Below are 13,068 nucleotides of genomic sequence, written 5' to 3' on the forward strand. Positions count from 1 at the left end.
TGTTTTTTTCAAGCCAGCAAATGGACACGAACTAGCTAGAAAACTAGCTGAAACGTAATATAGAATTTTACACCATTATAGGAGATTTAGAAGCACTGGAATACGATTGATATGAAACTTGGTATGTGGTTTTGTATTTCGAAAACCAAGTTGTAAGTCCTCATATCGAAAATAAATCCCTTAAATTGCGGCTTTTATAGGCTCTCAAGTTGGTAAGACGGATTCGATCGATATAAAATTTGGTATATGGCTTGGTATTGGGAAAAGCAAACGAAAAGCCCTCAGATCAAATATATATTTCTCAAATTGCGGCTATTGTGGGGCTATTTCCACTGGCTGGAAACTGGATGGATTGGCAGCACTGGCAGTCCCAAATCCCGTTTTGCATTAAACACCAGCCAGCAACAATGCAACAATGCAACAACAATGGCAGCTGTCACAACAGACAGCACCGCCCACCGCCCACCGCCCACCTTTGCCGCCCCCAAAAAAAATCAAAGGCAAAGCGGGATCGAAAAAAAAGAAGTGAAAAACTTAAGTTTTGCAAAACTGTGGTGTCGTTTGTGGGGTTTTTTGTTTTCGATTCGGTTTGGTTTCGCTTTTGTTCGGTTACTACTGTATTTTTGCCTTTTTCATGTTTTTTTGTGTTTTGTTTGATTTTTGACTTTTTGGCTTTGCTGGCGAGTCAACGCTGCGCAGTCGCAGCTCGGCCGCTTCTTCTTCTTCTTCTTGGAGCGCGGTACAAATCTTTTCAGTTGAGTTTGGAACGCGTAACCGTTAAAACGTACAATCTTGGAGCGGAAGTTTCAAGTTTCTCCATTCCACTTTTTGCGCGCATTTGAATATATATTTTTTTACGGTGCGTGTGTGTGCTTTGCTTGTGCTTTTCCACTTAACACCCCATGCATTTCCGCCTTAATAATTTGTTTGTAACATATTTGCATGTGTTTCTAAATGCCAGGCAGCGAACATGCAGCGATTCCAAGTGTGCAGCGTCCTGATCCTGGCCTGGATCGCCTGTGGTAAGTGTCCAACTATATTATAGCTCCAGGGCCTTGGGCAGAGCGATCCCCTCAAACGATTGGCTCACAATTAGCACAACCTTTCAATTACTCGCGTGTTTGCGCCTCGAAAACGGAGCTTTTACTTTCAAAAATTCCACTGCAATCGCGTGGAGTGTCCAAATGCGATATATATAATTTATGGACGAACGTCTATATCGCAGTGCCCCTTCGAATCTAACGGTCTGCTCTTTTGTTCTCGCCTCTAGAATCGAAACGAATCGAATCGAGCTCCAGTCTTAATGTATTTTAATTACTGGTTTCTCGAGCCGAAGGCTGCTGCTCCACTTAGGCGTGGTGGTGCCCGCCGATCTATCTATATACTACCCGCACCCTATAGCCATATAACCATAGCTGATTTGGCATGCAGATCAGGCGGCCGATCACTTTTGCTTTTGTTTCCACCACTGACTCACTGCCAGAGATCTGGGCGCTGAACATATATCTATGCACATGTGTATCATATCATATAATATCATATAGACTGCAGACGTAAGCCATCTTAAATCGGCCAGTCGATCCGGCAAGCTAATGAACTAAGTAAAACAAATGCCAAACCCCGACAAAAGTAGAACTTGGGCCCGTCAAACCAGTTGACAACAATTAGGTACGATATCGTTCGCATTATACGATCTAGTTCTGGGTTAACCAAGGCAACCAGTTTCCAACCGGCCCATGAGAAAGGTAGGTGCATAGATCACATCGGATCGCATCGGATTATCGCCACAGATATAGCTAATTAATCGCCAACCGCTTTGGCCTTTTCGAAAAGCCATCAATGTCGCTTGTGTCCCAACAACCACCATGCCTTCCTTCACCACCATGATCCTAAGCAGTACCTTCCATGGTCCTACAAATCTCTACTAGTTGAACAGCATGGTGGTCATTGTGCTCAATGGAGTACTTAAAGTTTCCAAGGCAAGCTGATATCAGATTGGACCAAGTTGAACCTCTGCGATAAGGAACAAAAGAATCAGGCAGCGATGACATTTAGTCCATAACTCATTGACTTAAATACCGGAAATCCTCATAGATTTAAATTTAGCTGCGTGTTTGCCTTTGGTTTTCGGTTGGCGACTTCGAGAAAAGGCAGCCACTAGCCATTAACCATTACCCATTAGCCACCGACAGTCAACAGTCAACAGTCAACCATCAACCTGTTGCCCGATCTTACGGCTTACATCACACCAGCTCCCAAGCTCCATCTCCACAACTCCATTTCCATTTCCGAAGCGATTCGAATCGCTAGACGCGGTGCGAAGATGCGCGAAAGTGTCGTGGTCGCGATTGTGGCGTCACTTGCACTTGCAACAAAACCAGTTGGGCAGGTGGAAAGGCGGAGGCGGTGGAGGAGGAGATGGGGGAGGAGGAGGAGACCGACTGGCGGACAGGAAGGAAGTGGACGCCAGCGCGATTCGGGTTTGACAATGGTGGGAACAGTGGTCAACACACTGATTCAAACAATCGATCGGTTCGATCGCTCCGTTTGCATATGCCTATAGCACTTCTACACTGAAAAAAACAAGATAATGTAATTTGATGAATTCTAGGATAGGGAAATAGGTGAAGCATTTAGTGAGTTTGTTGTATAGTACATATTACCTTCCTAGATTACAAACATAACAAAATAGTTCTTTGACCCCCACTATCAATTGCCATCTGTCCGATTTGCAGGACATGCCCTGGCCGTGGGATCCCCGGAGTGCCCCGAGAAGTACGGCGTGCAGGCGTACGCCCACACGGAGAACTGCGACCAGTTCTTCCTCTGCACCAACGGCACCCTAACCCTGGAGACCTGCGAGAACGGACTGCTCTTCGACGGCAAGGGCGCGGTGCACAACCACTGCAACTACAACTGGGCGGTGGACTGCAAGGGCCGCCAGTGGGATCGTGAGTAGCAGCTGGTCCAACGAGCCGGATTCCCCAACTAAAGCGGTTATTCTGTCTCGCCCGCTAGCCACTCCCATTTCCACGTCGGCCTGCGAGTACCAGTTCGGTCTGTACGCGGTCTCCAAGGACTGCTCCACCACCTACATCAAGTGCGCCCACGGTGAGCCCCACGAGCAGGACTGCGACGCCGGGCTGGCCTACGACGAGAGGATCCACGGCTGCAACTGGCCGGATCAGCTGCTGGAGCACTGCAATCCCGAGGGTGAGATCTGAAGCGAAAGCTAACTACCTAGACTTCCAAGCGATTTCCATTCGGTGCTCCATTCTATTTCCCATTTCCCCTTTTATTTCCCGACTATTTAGATGTATTCACGTAGATATTTTATATAACTCCAACCATTGCAGCGGTCGTTGGCTTCAAGTGCCCCACCAAGGTGGACCCCAACTCGGTGGCCGCCCGCTTCTGGCCCTTCCCCCGCTTCCCCGTCGCCGGCGACTGCCACCGCCTGATCACCTGCGTGGAGGGCCATCCGCGCCTGATCAGCTGCGGCGAGGACAAGGTCTTCGACGAGCACACGCTGACCTGCGAGGAGCCGGAGTACGCCAGCGGCAGCTGTGCCAACTACGGCAAGTAGGGATCGCCGAGCGATCCGTACACGCCCACGAACAAACAAACTGCAGTGCAAACTCGATAATGTGAACGTTCGAATTAAAGGAGATATGTACATACATGTGTACTTGCAAACTTGGAGTTATGTTGTTTTGCAGCCCCCCTGGGTTTTCGCTGGTTCGCTGCTTCGAGTGCGCACTGTAGGCTCCGACTAACCAACTACTTTCGTCCCTCCGTCTCCGCACCTTCGCTGCACTGTAAAAAACGTCCTAGCCCAGTAGCTTGTTAACCTTCTCGCTTTCTAACCAAACCGTCTGTATCCTGCTCTTCTTTCCGTATTATTAACTTGTTTTGTTGTTTGGTCTCTTTTGTATATGAATCGCAATAAAGTTAATTTTATTTATTGTACATTAGCCATTCTTGGTGGGGATTCGGTTTGGAGGGTTCTTAAACCCCAGAACTTTAAAATGAAGAAGGACACACGCGACGGCATTAGGAAATATATTGAATATGTTTTATTAAATTGAAATATACCAATTTAGTCTTGTGTAAATCTTAAAATATTTGCTTGTTGCTTACAAAACTTAAGCTCAAAAATATTACGTTTGGAAGAAAAACATTTAAGTGGTGTTCGTTGAGAGGGACGTTCGGAAAATCTTTATCATTTGGCGGCTAAAATCAAGCACGCAAAAAACAAAAAATGCATAATTGGCTAAAGCGTTTTAGAACAAATCGAACTTGGCAATAAACGTGCACACACATAATGCAACAATTGCAGTTGCCTTAGCCATCGCTGACCAGAAAACTGATGTGCTAGGCGATCCTAAACAGATAAGGAACACAAACAATCCATACACATGGTAAGTGATGTAAAAACTATGCACAATTGGTTCCCATCTGGTAAATTTGAGAAGGGAAGAAATTAGCGAACAGATCGAATAATTTTCATGGCCAAGGACGCCAACCAAAGACTATCACATCGGAAATACAAGGAAGGAGCTAAACTAACGAACTCATATTGCTCCGGATTCAGTCGACCAAGTGACGGCCGTGGTCCTGCGGCGTGGAGAAGATGATTGCGTAGATCAGACCGTCGCGAACCGATTCCGTGGGGTTGCCCACGTTGAACATGAACTTCACGCGATTGCAGTTGGCATCGGGCACACAGGAGTACATGGGATACCAGCCGGTCTTGTTGAACACCACGTAGATCTTGTAGATCTGGTTTCGGTATATGTACACCGGTCGATCGAACGTGATGTCCAGCAGCGAGTCGTAGCGCACGCGTGCCGTGCAGTGCGTGTATGTGATGCGAGAGCCGTGCATGTCCTGGATGTGGGCGTACAGCACCTCGGTGTACCGCTCCGTAAAGCCGGCAGAAGTCATCAGCTCGCCGCACAGCACGCGCGTGGGCACTTGGACGCCCAGGATCCAGATGTTGGTGTCCACCTGGAACGTCACGCCCGCATCCGTGACGCTGGTGTTGCGGAAGTCAAATTGGCGGGTAAGGGAGCGCATACAGTACGCGCGCACCATGTCGTTGTGCGAGTTTCCAGCTGCGGATCCAGCTCCCCCAGCTGCAGCGCCGCCAGTGGGCGCCGGTGCGCCCCGATCGCCGCCATCATCATCATTGGCGGGCGCTGGGACTGGCGCTCCGCTTTCGTAGCCCTCGCCAAAGCAGCGCAGTGGTGCTGGCGCCGGTGCGGCATCTGGTGGAACGCCCACTGGTTCCGGCGGGCGCATGACCAATTCCTCGCCTGCGAAGCTGAATCCCGTGCCCACGGATCCGAAACGGGGCGCATTGCCCATCATCATACCGCCGCCGGAGGGGCCTCCACTGCGGACTGCCGGACCCGGTCCCGGGAAACAGACGCCCGAGGGAGCGGCTCCAGTGCGATACGAGGACGACAATTCTCGCTGGGCGTGTCGGTGGCCCGACTCGTAGAAGTTGCGCGTGCTCCGCGACACGCAGAAGCCTTCGGGCATGTGACAATCGTTGAGCGAGGGACTGGAGATCTTAATCAGGATGGAGAGGGCCTCGTGCTGCTGCAGCAGCTTGGAACGGGCCGGTCCCTCGGCGAACTGCTGCGGCGTCATGGTGAGAAAGCGAATCTTTTTGACCGCCTGCCTGAGCATGGCGCCATCGAGAATGGTGCGCTGGGCGTCCATGATGTTAATCATGTTGGCGGCGGCATCGGCCGAAGCGTCGCTGTCGATGATTACCAGGTCGTCGGAAGCGGAAGCCACGTCCAGCGGCGGGGAGGCAGCCGTGGGCGCAGCTGCAGCCACGGCAGCCGCAGAGGAAGTAGAAGCCATCCCAGCGTCCGTTTCGAAGCTGTCAGCCTCGTCGTCCTGGTGCATGTGCTGCACCATGGCCGCCACATCGGGCTCCATCTTGATCTCTTCGACCAGCACATGGCCGGCAGCATTGTCGGGCGATTCCTTGGTCAGCACCTGACCTCCGCCGGCAGCCTCTTCCTGGCCGGACTCGTTCAGGATGCCCCGCTCACTGGCAAATTTCAGCAGGCAGTTGAACAAATCCAGCTCGGAGTCGATGTTCAGGCGATTCTGGTCAAGAATGGCCATCAGGGTGGAGACCTCGATGTCCAGGAAGCTGGGATCGGAAAGCACCTCGCGCGTGTTGGCCGCGATCAGATCCATGCTGCTCTGCATGAGGCGCGGCTCATCGAACAGCTTGGCGAACTCGTACGCCCGGCACGCGTTTTTCGGACTAAGATCAGCCCAAAGGAAGTGGGTGCAGCGCGTGACCACGTGGGGCAGCATGTACTTCTTGGCCACGTAGCACAGCTCGCAAGCCTTGTCGAAGGACCCAATGGTGATGCGGTCCGTGTAGATGTACTCCAGCATCGCCTCGAACGCCTCCGGCTGCACGTCCGGAATGACTATGGGGTCCGTCTTATCGGGCAGGTTGCCGTAGAACATCCGCTCGAACACCGGCGAAGCCATGGCTAGCAGCAGCTTGTGGCCGGCAATGAGCCGCTGGGTGGGCGAGGAACCCACCAGAAAGCGGCAGTCGGCCCACTTCTCCGAGTGCAGCAGGTACTGGCCCCGATCCTTCAGCTCGGTGAGGCCGTTTTGCCAGTCGATGTCCATTGCCTGCGGTGGATTTGCTGGGATTGGGCACACTGTAATCCAAACGTTGTTCGCTCTGATTTGTGTGAATAATCCACCTTTTTGCGAATTGGTTTGGGATTTTGCGAAATTGTTATTTTTTTACGATAGCGATAATTGATAGTTGTTACCTATCGATTGGCCGTCGTATCGATAGCAGAGAGCTGCCCAATGGCGTAATAATTAAAAGTCATGTTATAAGTTTACTGGCTAAAATACTTAAATAAATAATACATTTAAGGTAATATCAAGAGTAAGCTATACATCTCAAAACTTTAATTAGTTATTTAGCTGTTATTTAAAAACTGTGACTCCATAACAGACGATAGTTGTAATAAAACCATCGAAGTTGCCACACTTTTGAGAGCATGAATGGTATCGAACAGATATCGATTCATGTTCCAGCTCTAGTTCTAATAGCAACAATTTCAAGCGAAAATATTAATTAATTCGGCGCATTTAAACCACGCGGAGTAAAAAGAGCTAGCTCGAGATTCAGGATCATTGCTTAAGCGGCCATAACCGAGAGAAAGCGCGAAAAAGGGCGGGCGCTTCAATAATAATAATAATATCGCTTCTCACCTGCGCCCGTGCGTTTGTGTGTGTGTGTGCGTGCGTGTGAGAGTGTCGCGTGTGTTTGTGCTTTGTTCTGCGAGCGTTCCGTTGCGTTTTGGAAATGGCAAAGAAAACCTACGATTTGCTCTTTAAACTGTTGCTGATCGGCGATTCAGGAGTGGGCAAGACGTGCATATTGTTCCGGTTCTCGGATGATGCATTCACGTCCACGTTCATATCGACCATAGGTGAGTAACGGGACCGTACGCACATACTTGCATCTGTCCACCCGCACCACACACACACACACGCGCACATGTCAGCTGCACAGCCAGGATATATATACGTGTGTGTGGGTGTGTGACTGGGCGTGGCACTGCCTTATCGACTGGCGTATGCACTGCTTGACTCGATCGCCTGCGGAGTGGAGAGCGGAGGAGAAGTGAGCAAAATATGCAATTTATGTGGGCTATGTAACTCCCTGAACTTGAACTTTTCGTACTAAGCTACTGCATGTTCGCAACACGTAACACAGACGTGCGATCATTTGGTTCGAATGAATGCTCCATATATGTACGTCTAATGTAATGAATCATCGTGATATCACTGTCGAACTGCTTTATTTTGTTCAATTCCCATTCCAATGTAATCGATAACACCGCCGTGACGTCATTCGGCTCCAATTGCGTTTGTTTTTCCGCGCTACATTTGCTTTCTCGTTCAACCGTTTTTCCCAGGCATCGACTTCAAAATCAAAACAGTCGAGCTGCGCGGCAAGAAGATCAAGCTGCAAATATGGGACACCGCCGGCCAGGAGCGGTTCCACACGATAACCACCTCGTACTATCGAGGCGCCATGGGCATAATGCTGGTCTATGACATAACGAACGAGAAGAGTTTCGAGAACATAGTCAAATGGTTACGGAATATAGACGAGGTAGGTGTGCCCCCCTGCGAGTAATGACCTTCTTCTAAAGTCTGAAATCTTGTTTCATCATTTAGCACGCCAACGAGGATGTGGAGAAGATGATCCTGGGCAACAAGTGCGACATGACGGACAAGCGGGTGGTCAACAAGGAGCGCGGCGAAGCGGTGAGCATCCGACATCCATGGAGTCCCCCCACAACAGCAATCAGTGCCAGAGATTAGCAAATATAGTCGTAGTTAGGCCATATGAGTTGAGTTCGGAAGTCGATCATACATATATTATTAGTCTGTTTAGGTTTCAAAGCCACCTGTTTGTTGCAAGCGAATTCCATGTCTCTTAATAGTTTTCAATTGCTTGAATTGTTAAAAACACTTATCGTTTTGAATTGGAACACAGCGAATATATCTCACATTCAAGACGAAACTATTTAGGTGCTATAGCATGTCCGTGGTAATGAAAGCAAGGGAAAATTTCCGGAGGCATACAACTTATGTTAGAACTATTCTGGTTATTTATTATGATTGTTACTCAATGATCGCACACGCTCCACGTCTGTTTGATCAATTTGTTTACAAAGCCAATAACTTGCTCCCCTTTCCCATCTCTGCCCACGTTTTTCAGATTGCCCGTGAACATGGCATTCGGTTTATGGAAACATCCGCCAAGTCGAACATAAACATCGAGCGGGCCTTCTGCGAGCTGGCCGAGGCCATTCTGGACAAGACATCGGGACGCGAGTCGGCGGAGAACCAGGAGCGCGTGATCATCGATCGCCGGAACCAGGAGAAGGCGCCGGGCTACAGCAAGTGCTGCGCGTAAAAAGCGGCGTTCCAGGCGAACGGGGCGTGGTTTGGCCCAGTTTGTGCTCAGCTGTGCGTGGGGAAGGCGGCGAAGGACGGATGGGATTGGATTGGATTGAACTGGACTAGATTGGATTGGAATGGAACGAAACGAATCGAACCGAAAGCAGTGGGGATCGGTTTCTGAAACCGCTCCGCACGGACGAAGGATAACAAAGCAATAGAGCCGGGGTCATTCGCACGTAGGAAACTTACTTATTACGAGGACACGCAAATGGAACAAGCAACAGAAACAACCTACCTAAAGTTTAACAACAAGCAACAGATATTGTAATACGAACATTTGGAAGCAACTTTACAAAACTCCGAACGATGGATGGTGGTCGGGCAATGGTCAGGCGGGGCATGGGCCACGTTAGCTAACAACTTGGACGCAAGGATCGGCATATCGTGGATCGGACAACGAGGATCAGCTCCAGCCACTGTCCAGCCACACGAAACGATACTGATAGCGAAGTCGCAGACGCAGACGCAGACATAAGCAACTTTTGTAACGTACTTTTGATACACATATAGTCTTACGATTCCCGTACTCAGTCATTCGTTCGCTCGCTCGTTCGCCACCACTCGCACTCCCCAGGCGCCCCACTTAGTGTTTCGTTTTTGTTTTGCGTTTCAGCCTAGATATAAATAACACCTATACATATAATACATCGGATAGTATATAGCCTAAACATACCTAGCTTGCTTTCGCTTTCTATGTCGACGCCAAGCCAAGCCAGGATGGAGGAGTTCGATGGGGCGGGCGGGGGTTCTGGACGCCCTGCTCTGCGCCCTGGCCACTCAAGCTATCAAGCCAGATCCTCGGCCAGAGTTGCAGTTCCATAGGGAGTTTCGAGATCGAGGTGTTCCGAAATCGTTTTCTGATAATTGCCTATGCATATATATATATATATATATATATATATCTATATATATATATATATGAAACTACTATATCGCATCGTTTTTATGTGCATTCGCGCCCGCACACCCAATTTATATATATATATATATACATGTATCTGTACACTTAAGGGGGCGTGGGTGTGCGCGCGTGTATATCTCCATGCTTGTATGTAAGGACGGTGCACGCCATCACTGTAGCATTCGCATACGCATCCGCAAGGGAGGAGCGCCACAAACCGAACGCACCACCTAGCGCTCGCCTCCCGTCTCCTTGTAATTTTATTCTACATTTTTTTTTGTCGTGTAAACCTATTATTTGTAACTGTATATGGATTTAGTTTAGTTGTCCACACCAAATGATTTACCGATTAAAATATAAAGAACAACCTAAACCATGTCATATAAACCAGTGGCTCGTTATTTCGAATGGCAAAGTATCATCCTTGATCCTTGGCTGCACTCACTGGGCATCCCGCAACAGAAATCCGAAGCTCCTTCAATTGGAATGTATAAGTTTAACAATTTATTTGGAGAATCTTCGGTGTAGAATACATCCTGCATCAGGTAAATAAAAACAATTGCAACAGTCGCGCATTCGATGCGCTACTTGACAGTCCTATGAACACACACGCCCGCGATCCAGGTGGATAGCACCCGGAGCTGGTCGTCCAGGAGAACGAAGTCCGCGTCCGAGCCAAAGTCCAGGGTGCCCTTCTGCTTCTCGATCTTCAGGCACTGTGCTGGATGCAAGGTGGCCGCCTCGATGGCATAGACCACGGAGCAGTCTGCAAAACGGAGTACTTAATGCGAATTCTAGCGGGGATCTGGCACTCACCGGTCGCCTTCTGGAAGATCCGCACGCACTCGTCCATCGGGGCGATGCTGCCGCACAGCGTTTCTGTGCCTGCGATGAACGCCTTGCCCTGCTTAACCTGCAGCGGCAGCTGTCCGATGTGGTGGACACCCTCCTCGAGGCCCAGCGCCGATATGGCGTCCGTCACCAGGATCAGGCCCTGCGCATGAGTGCGGTAGGCGATCCTCAGTGCCGCCGGGTGCGTGTGCACACCGTCCGAGATGATGCCGAAGTACACGGTCCTACCGTGCGGCACTGCGTCCGAGGCCAGCAGTCCCACCAGGCCGGGATCGCGGTGGTGGAACGGCAGCATGGCGTTGAACAGGTGCGTGATCAGCGTGGCGCCCTGCTGCACGGCCCTCTCTCCATCGCTCAGCGAGGCCATCGAGTGGCCCAGGGCCACGGTGATGCCTCGCTCCACCAGCTGGCCAATCACCTCCGGATCGGTGACCTTCTCCGGCGCCAGGGTGATGATCTTGATGCGTTCCAGCGAGCCGTACGTCTCCTTCAGCGTGCTGAGTCCCTTCAAGCGAGGCAAACGAAAGGTAACATTTGAATGATCTCGCTGCAGATGTTGGATATCAGGATATCAGCAATGAGAACTGGTCTCCCACCTTATCAATAGTCTGTATGCAGTGCTCCGGATGCGCGCCCTTCTTCTGCGGATTGATAAACGGACCCTCCGCATGGATGCCCAGTATGCCGGCGCCCTTGGGAACCTCAGCGGGAATGCGCGGCAGGATGGTGTGGTAGCTGTCGCTGGGCGAGGTCACCAGCGTGGGACAGAAGGAGGTGACCCCGCTCTTGACCAGGCCGCGTGCCACCGTGGCCACGCCCTCCTCGATGGTCTCCGTGTCGTAGGAGAAGTCCACGCCATAGCCACCTGTGGAGAATGTGCACTCGGGTTAATCAGCCATCTTAGATTGGATTATGTTCCTGACAGCCTTTGTCTCCCGAAGACAAGGAGGTAGGTCGCTTATCGCGACTCAGTTTGACCACAGCGAACCTTCGCTGCAAGTGCCCACTGTAGTCCACTTGCGGTCGAGCTCAGCAGCTTGGGGCCTGCGAAGTCACGATAAGATTAACTCGCTCCGATTACGAGTGCTCCATATTGCGGCTTGCCGTTTGTCAACGGGTAAACAGAACGGATGACCTTGGCGGCTGATTGGAGCGCGGTGCCAATTAGTGGGATTCCAGGCCGAGTGGCGCGGAATTGAGCGCAGCAACATGTTATTCTAATGGGAAACATGATGAATGTGGAAGTGGGACCGGGTTCAACGACCACAGCTAGCTGCTCTTTCTTTTACAAGTTTCAATTTTTGATCGTGGAACTATAAATTTGACAGAGATTTTTATCTAAAACGATTAAGTTGTTATCTTTGGAAATCATAGCTAAGGAATGTGATTTCTGCAATCTGCAGAGCCCCAAAACGAAATGTGTAGATCCTAAACCTAAATTATCTTTATCTACTGCACACAAAGTGGATTCCATATGGGTTCTTTCACTTGAGAACCTAGAGACATGATGTCATACGTTCTTCTCAGTGCATCGGGGAGATGGGGTCGCGCGCGCTTCTCAGGGCTCACCATTGATCTGGAGGTCGATGTAGCCGGGCGCGATGATGGCGCCTCCGCAGTCGATGCGACAATGGGCCTTGGCCCGCTCGTCGAAGAACACAGGCTCCGGGTTCACGATCCGACCGTCGCGAACCCACAGATCCTCGTGGATGATCCGGTGGTCGCGTACCAGGCGGCAGTTGGTGAACTGCAGCAGGCGCTGGCTGCTCGCCGGGATCATCTGCTCCGGAGACACTGGCTCCTCGCTGCTGCACTTCATCCGGACGTCCATTGGTGGGGGCTGCGGAGCGCAGAGGGCGGGGCTGGCGATGCGGGCGGAATGAGCGATGGTTCGCAAATAAACAGGGGAGCGTAAACTGAACTGAAACGAAAACGAAAAACAAAAACAAAAACGAACTCAACAACAATCCGATGTTGTGCTGTCAAATAAGCTATTTTATAGCCCTTTTGGCTATTTGCTTCGCTACATCATTACGTAGCGCCAATAGTTGTTAAACATGATTGTCTGAAAAACTAACTGCCAATTTGCGTGCAATATCACTTTTATGCATCACATATAGGATGATTGTTGATTTAAATAACACAGCAACATATATAGCATTTGTAGTAGGAGAATAGCTATTCTCTAGCTAATTAAGCGGCAGCACTGACGTGCTGCAGCAATCAGCTTCTGGTCGAGGGCATTCGATTTGTGCCAATCGTTATCGACTAGA

At 50.2% G+C, this 13,068-nt stretch overlaps 4 protein-coding genes across 6 annotated transcripts; 2 read left to right on the forward strand and 2 right to left on the reverse strand.

The window, feature by feature from the left end:
• The first annotated feature begins 753 nt into the window (after window positions 1-753).
• LOC6615100 (protein obstructor-E) lies at window positions 754-3,702 on the forward strand. The gene is made up of 5 exons (XM_002039480.2): window positions 754-859; window positions 962-1,022; window positions 2,736-2,951; window positions 3,019-3,213; window positions 3,357-3,702. Exons 2-5 carry the CDS (start codon window positions 971-973, stop codon window positions 3,584-3,586), a joined length of 693 nt encoding a protein of 230 aa, XP_002039516.1. The 5' UTR covers window positions 754-859; window positions 962-970; the 3' UTR covers window positions 3,587-3,702.
• Window positions 3,703-4,052: 350 nt separating this feature from the next.
• LOC6615101 lies at window positions 4,053-6,829 on the reverse strand. Its single transcript, XM_002039481.2, has one exon. It carries the CDS (start codon window positions 6,673-6,675, stop codon window positions 4,591-4,593), a length of 2,085 nt encoding a protein of 694 aa, XP_002039517.1. The 5' UTR covers window positions 6,676-6,829; the 3' UTR covers window positions 4,053-4,590.
• A 262-nt stretch (window positions 6,830-7,091) lies between these two features.
• On the forward strand, window positions 7,092-10,330 carry LOC6615102 (ras-related protein Rab-10). The gene is made up of 4 exons (XM_002039482.2): window positions 7,092-7,496; window positions 7,986-8,185; window positions 8,251-8,340; window positions 8,798-10,330. Exons 1-4 carry the CDS (start codon window positions 7,370-7,372, stop codon window positions 8,993-8,995), a joined length of 615 nt encoding a protein of 204 aa, XP_002039518.1. The 5' UTR covers window positions 7,092-7,369; the 3' UTR covers window positions 8,996-10,330.
• A 94-nt stretch (window positions 10,331-10,424) lies between these two features.
• Window positions 10,425-12,748, reverse strand: LOC6615103 (N-acetylglucosamine-6-phosphate deacetylase). 3 transcript variants are annotated; one of them, XM_002039483.2, is made up of 4 exons: window positions 12,365-12,746; window positions 11,392-11,660; window positions 10,760-11,300; window positions 10,425-10,709 (listed from the first exon to the last, which is right to left on the reverse strand). In XM_002039483.2, the coding sequence occupies exons 1-4, from the start codon at window positions 12,624-12,626 to the stop codon at window positions 10,528-10,530; spliced, it is 1,254 nt and encodes a 417-aa protein (XP_002039519.2). In that variant the 5' UTR covers window positions 12,627-12,746; the 3' UTR covers window positions 10,425-10,527. The 3 variants fall into 3 exon arrangements, with proteins under 3 accessions (XP_002039519.2, XP_032582454.1, XP_032582453.1); XM_032726563.1 differs by lacking the exon at window positions 12,365-12,746 and having other exon boundaries at window positions 10,760-11,292; window positions 11,392-11,559; XM_032726562.1 differs by lacking the exon at window positions 10,425-10,709 and having other exon boundaries at window positions 10,928-11,292; window positions 12,365-12,748.
• Window positions 12,749-13,068: the final 320 nt, after the last annotated feature.

Source organism: Drosophila sechellia, chromosome X (assembly GCF_004382195.2).
Source record: "Drosophila sechellia strain sech25 chromosome X, ASM438219v1, whole genome shotgun sequence".
In the NCBI taxonomy this organism is placed as follows: domain Eukaryota; kingdom Metazoa; phylum Arthropoda; class Insecta; order Diptera; family Drosophilidae; genus Drosophila; species Drosophila sechellia.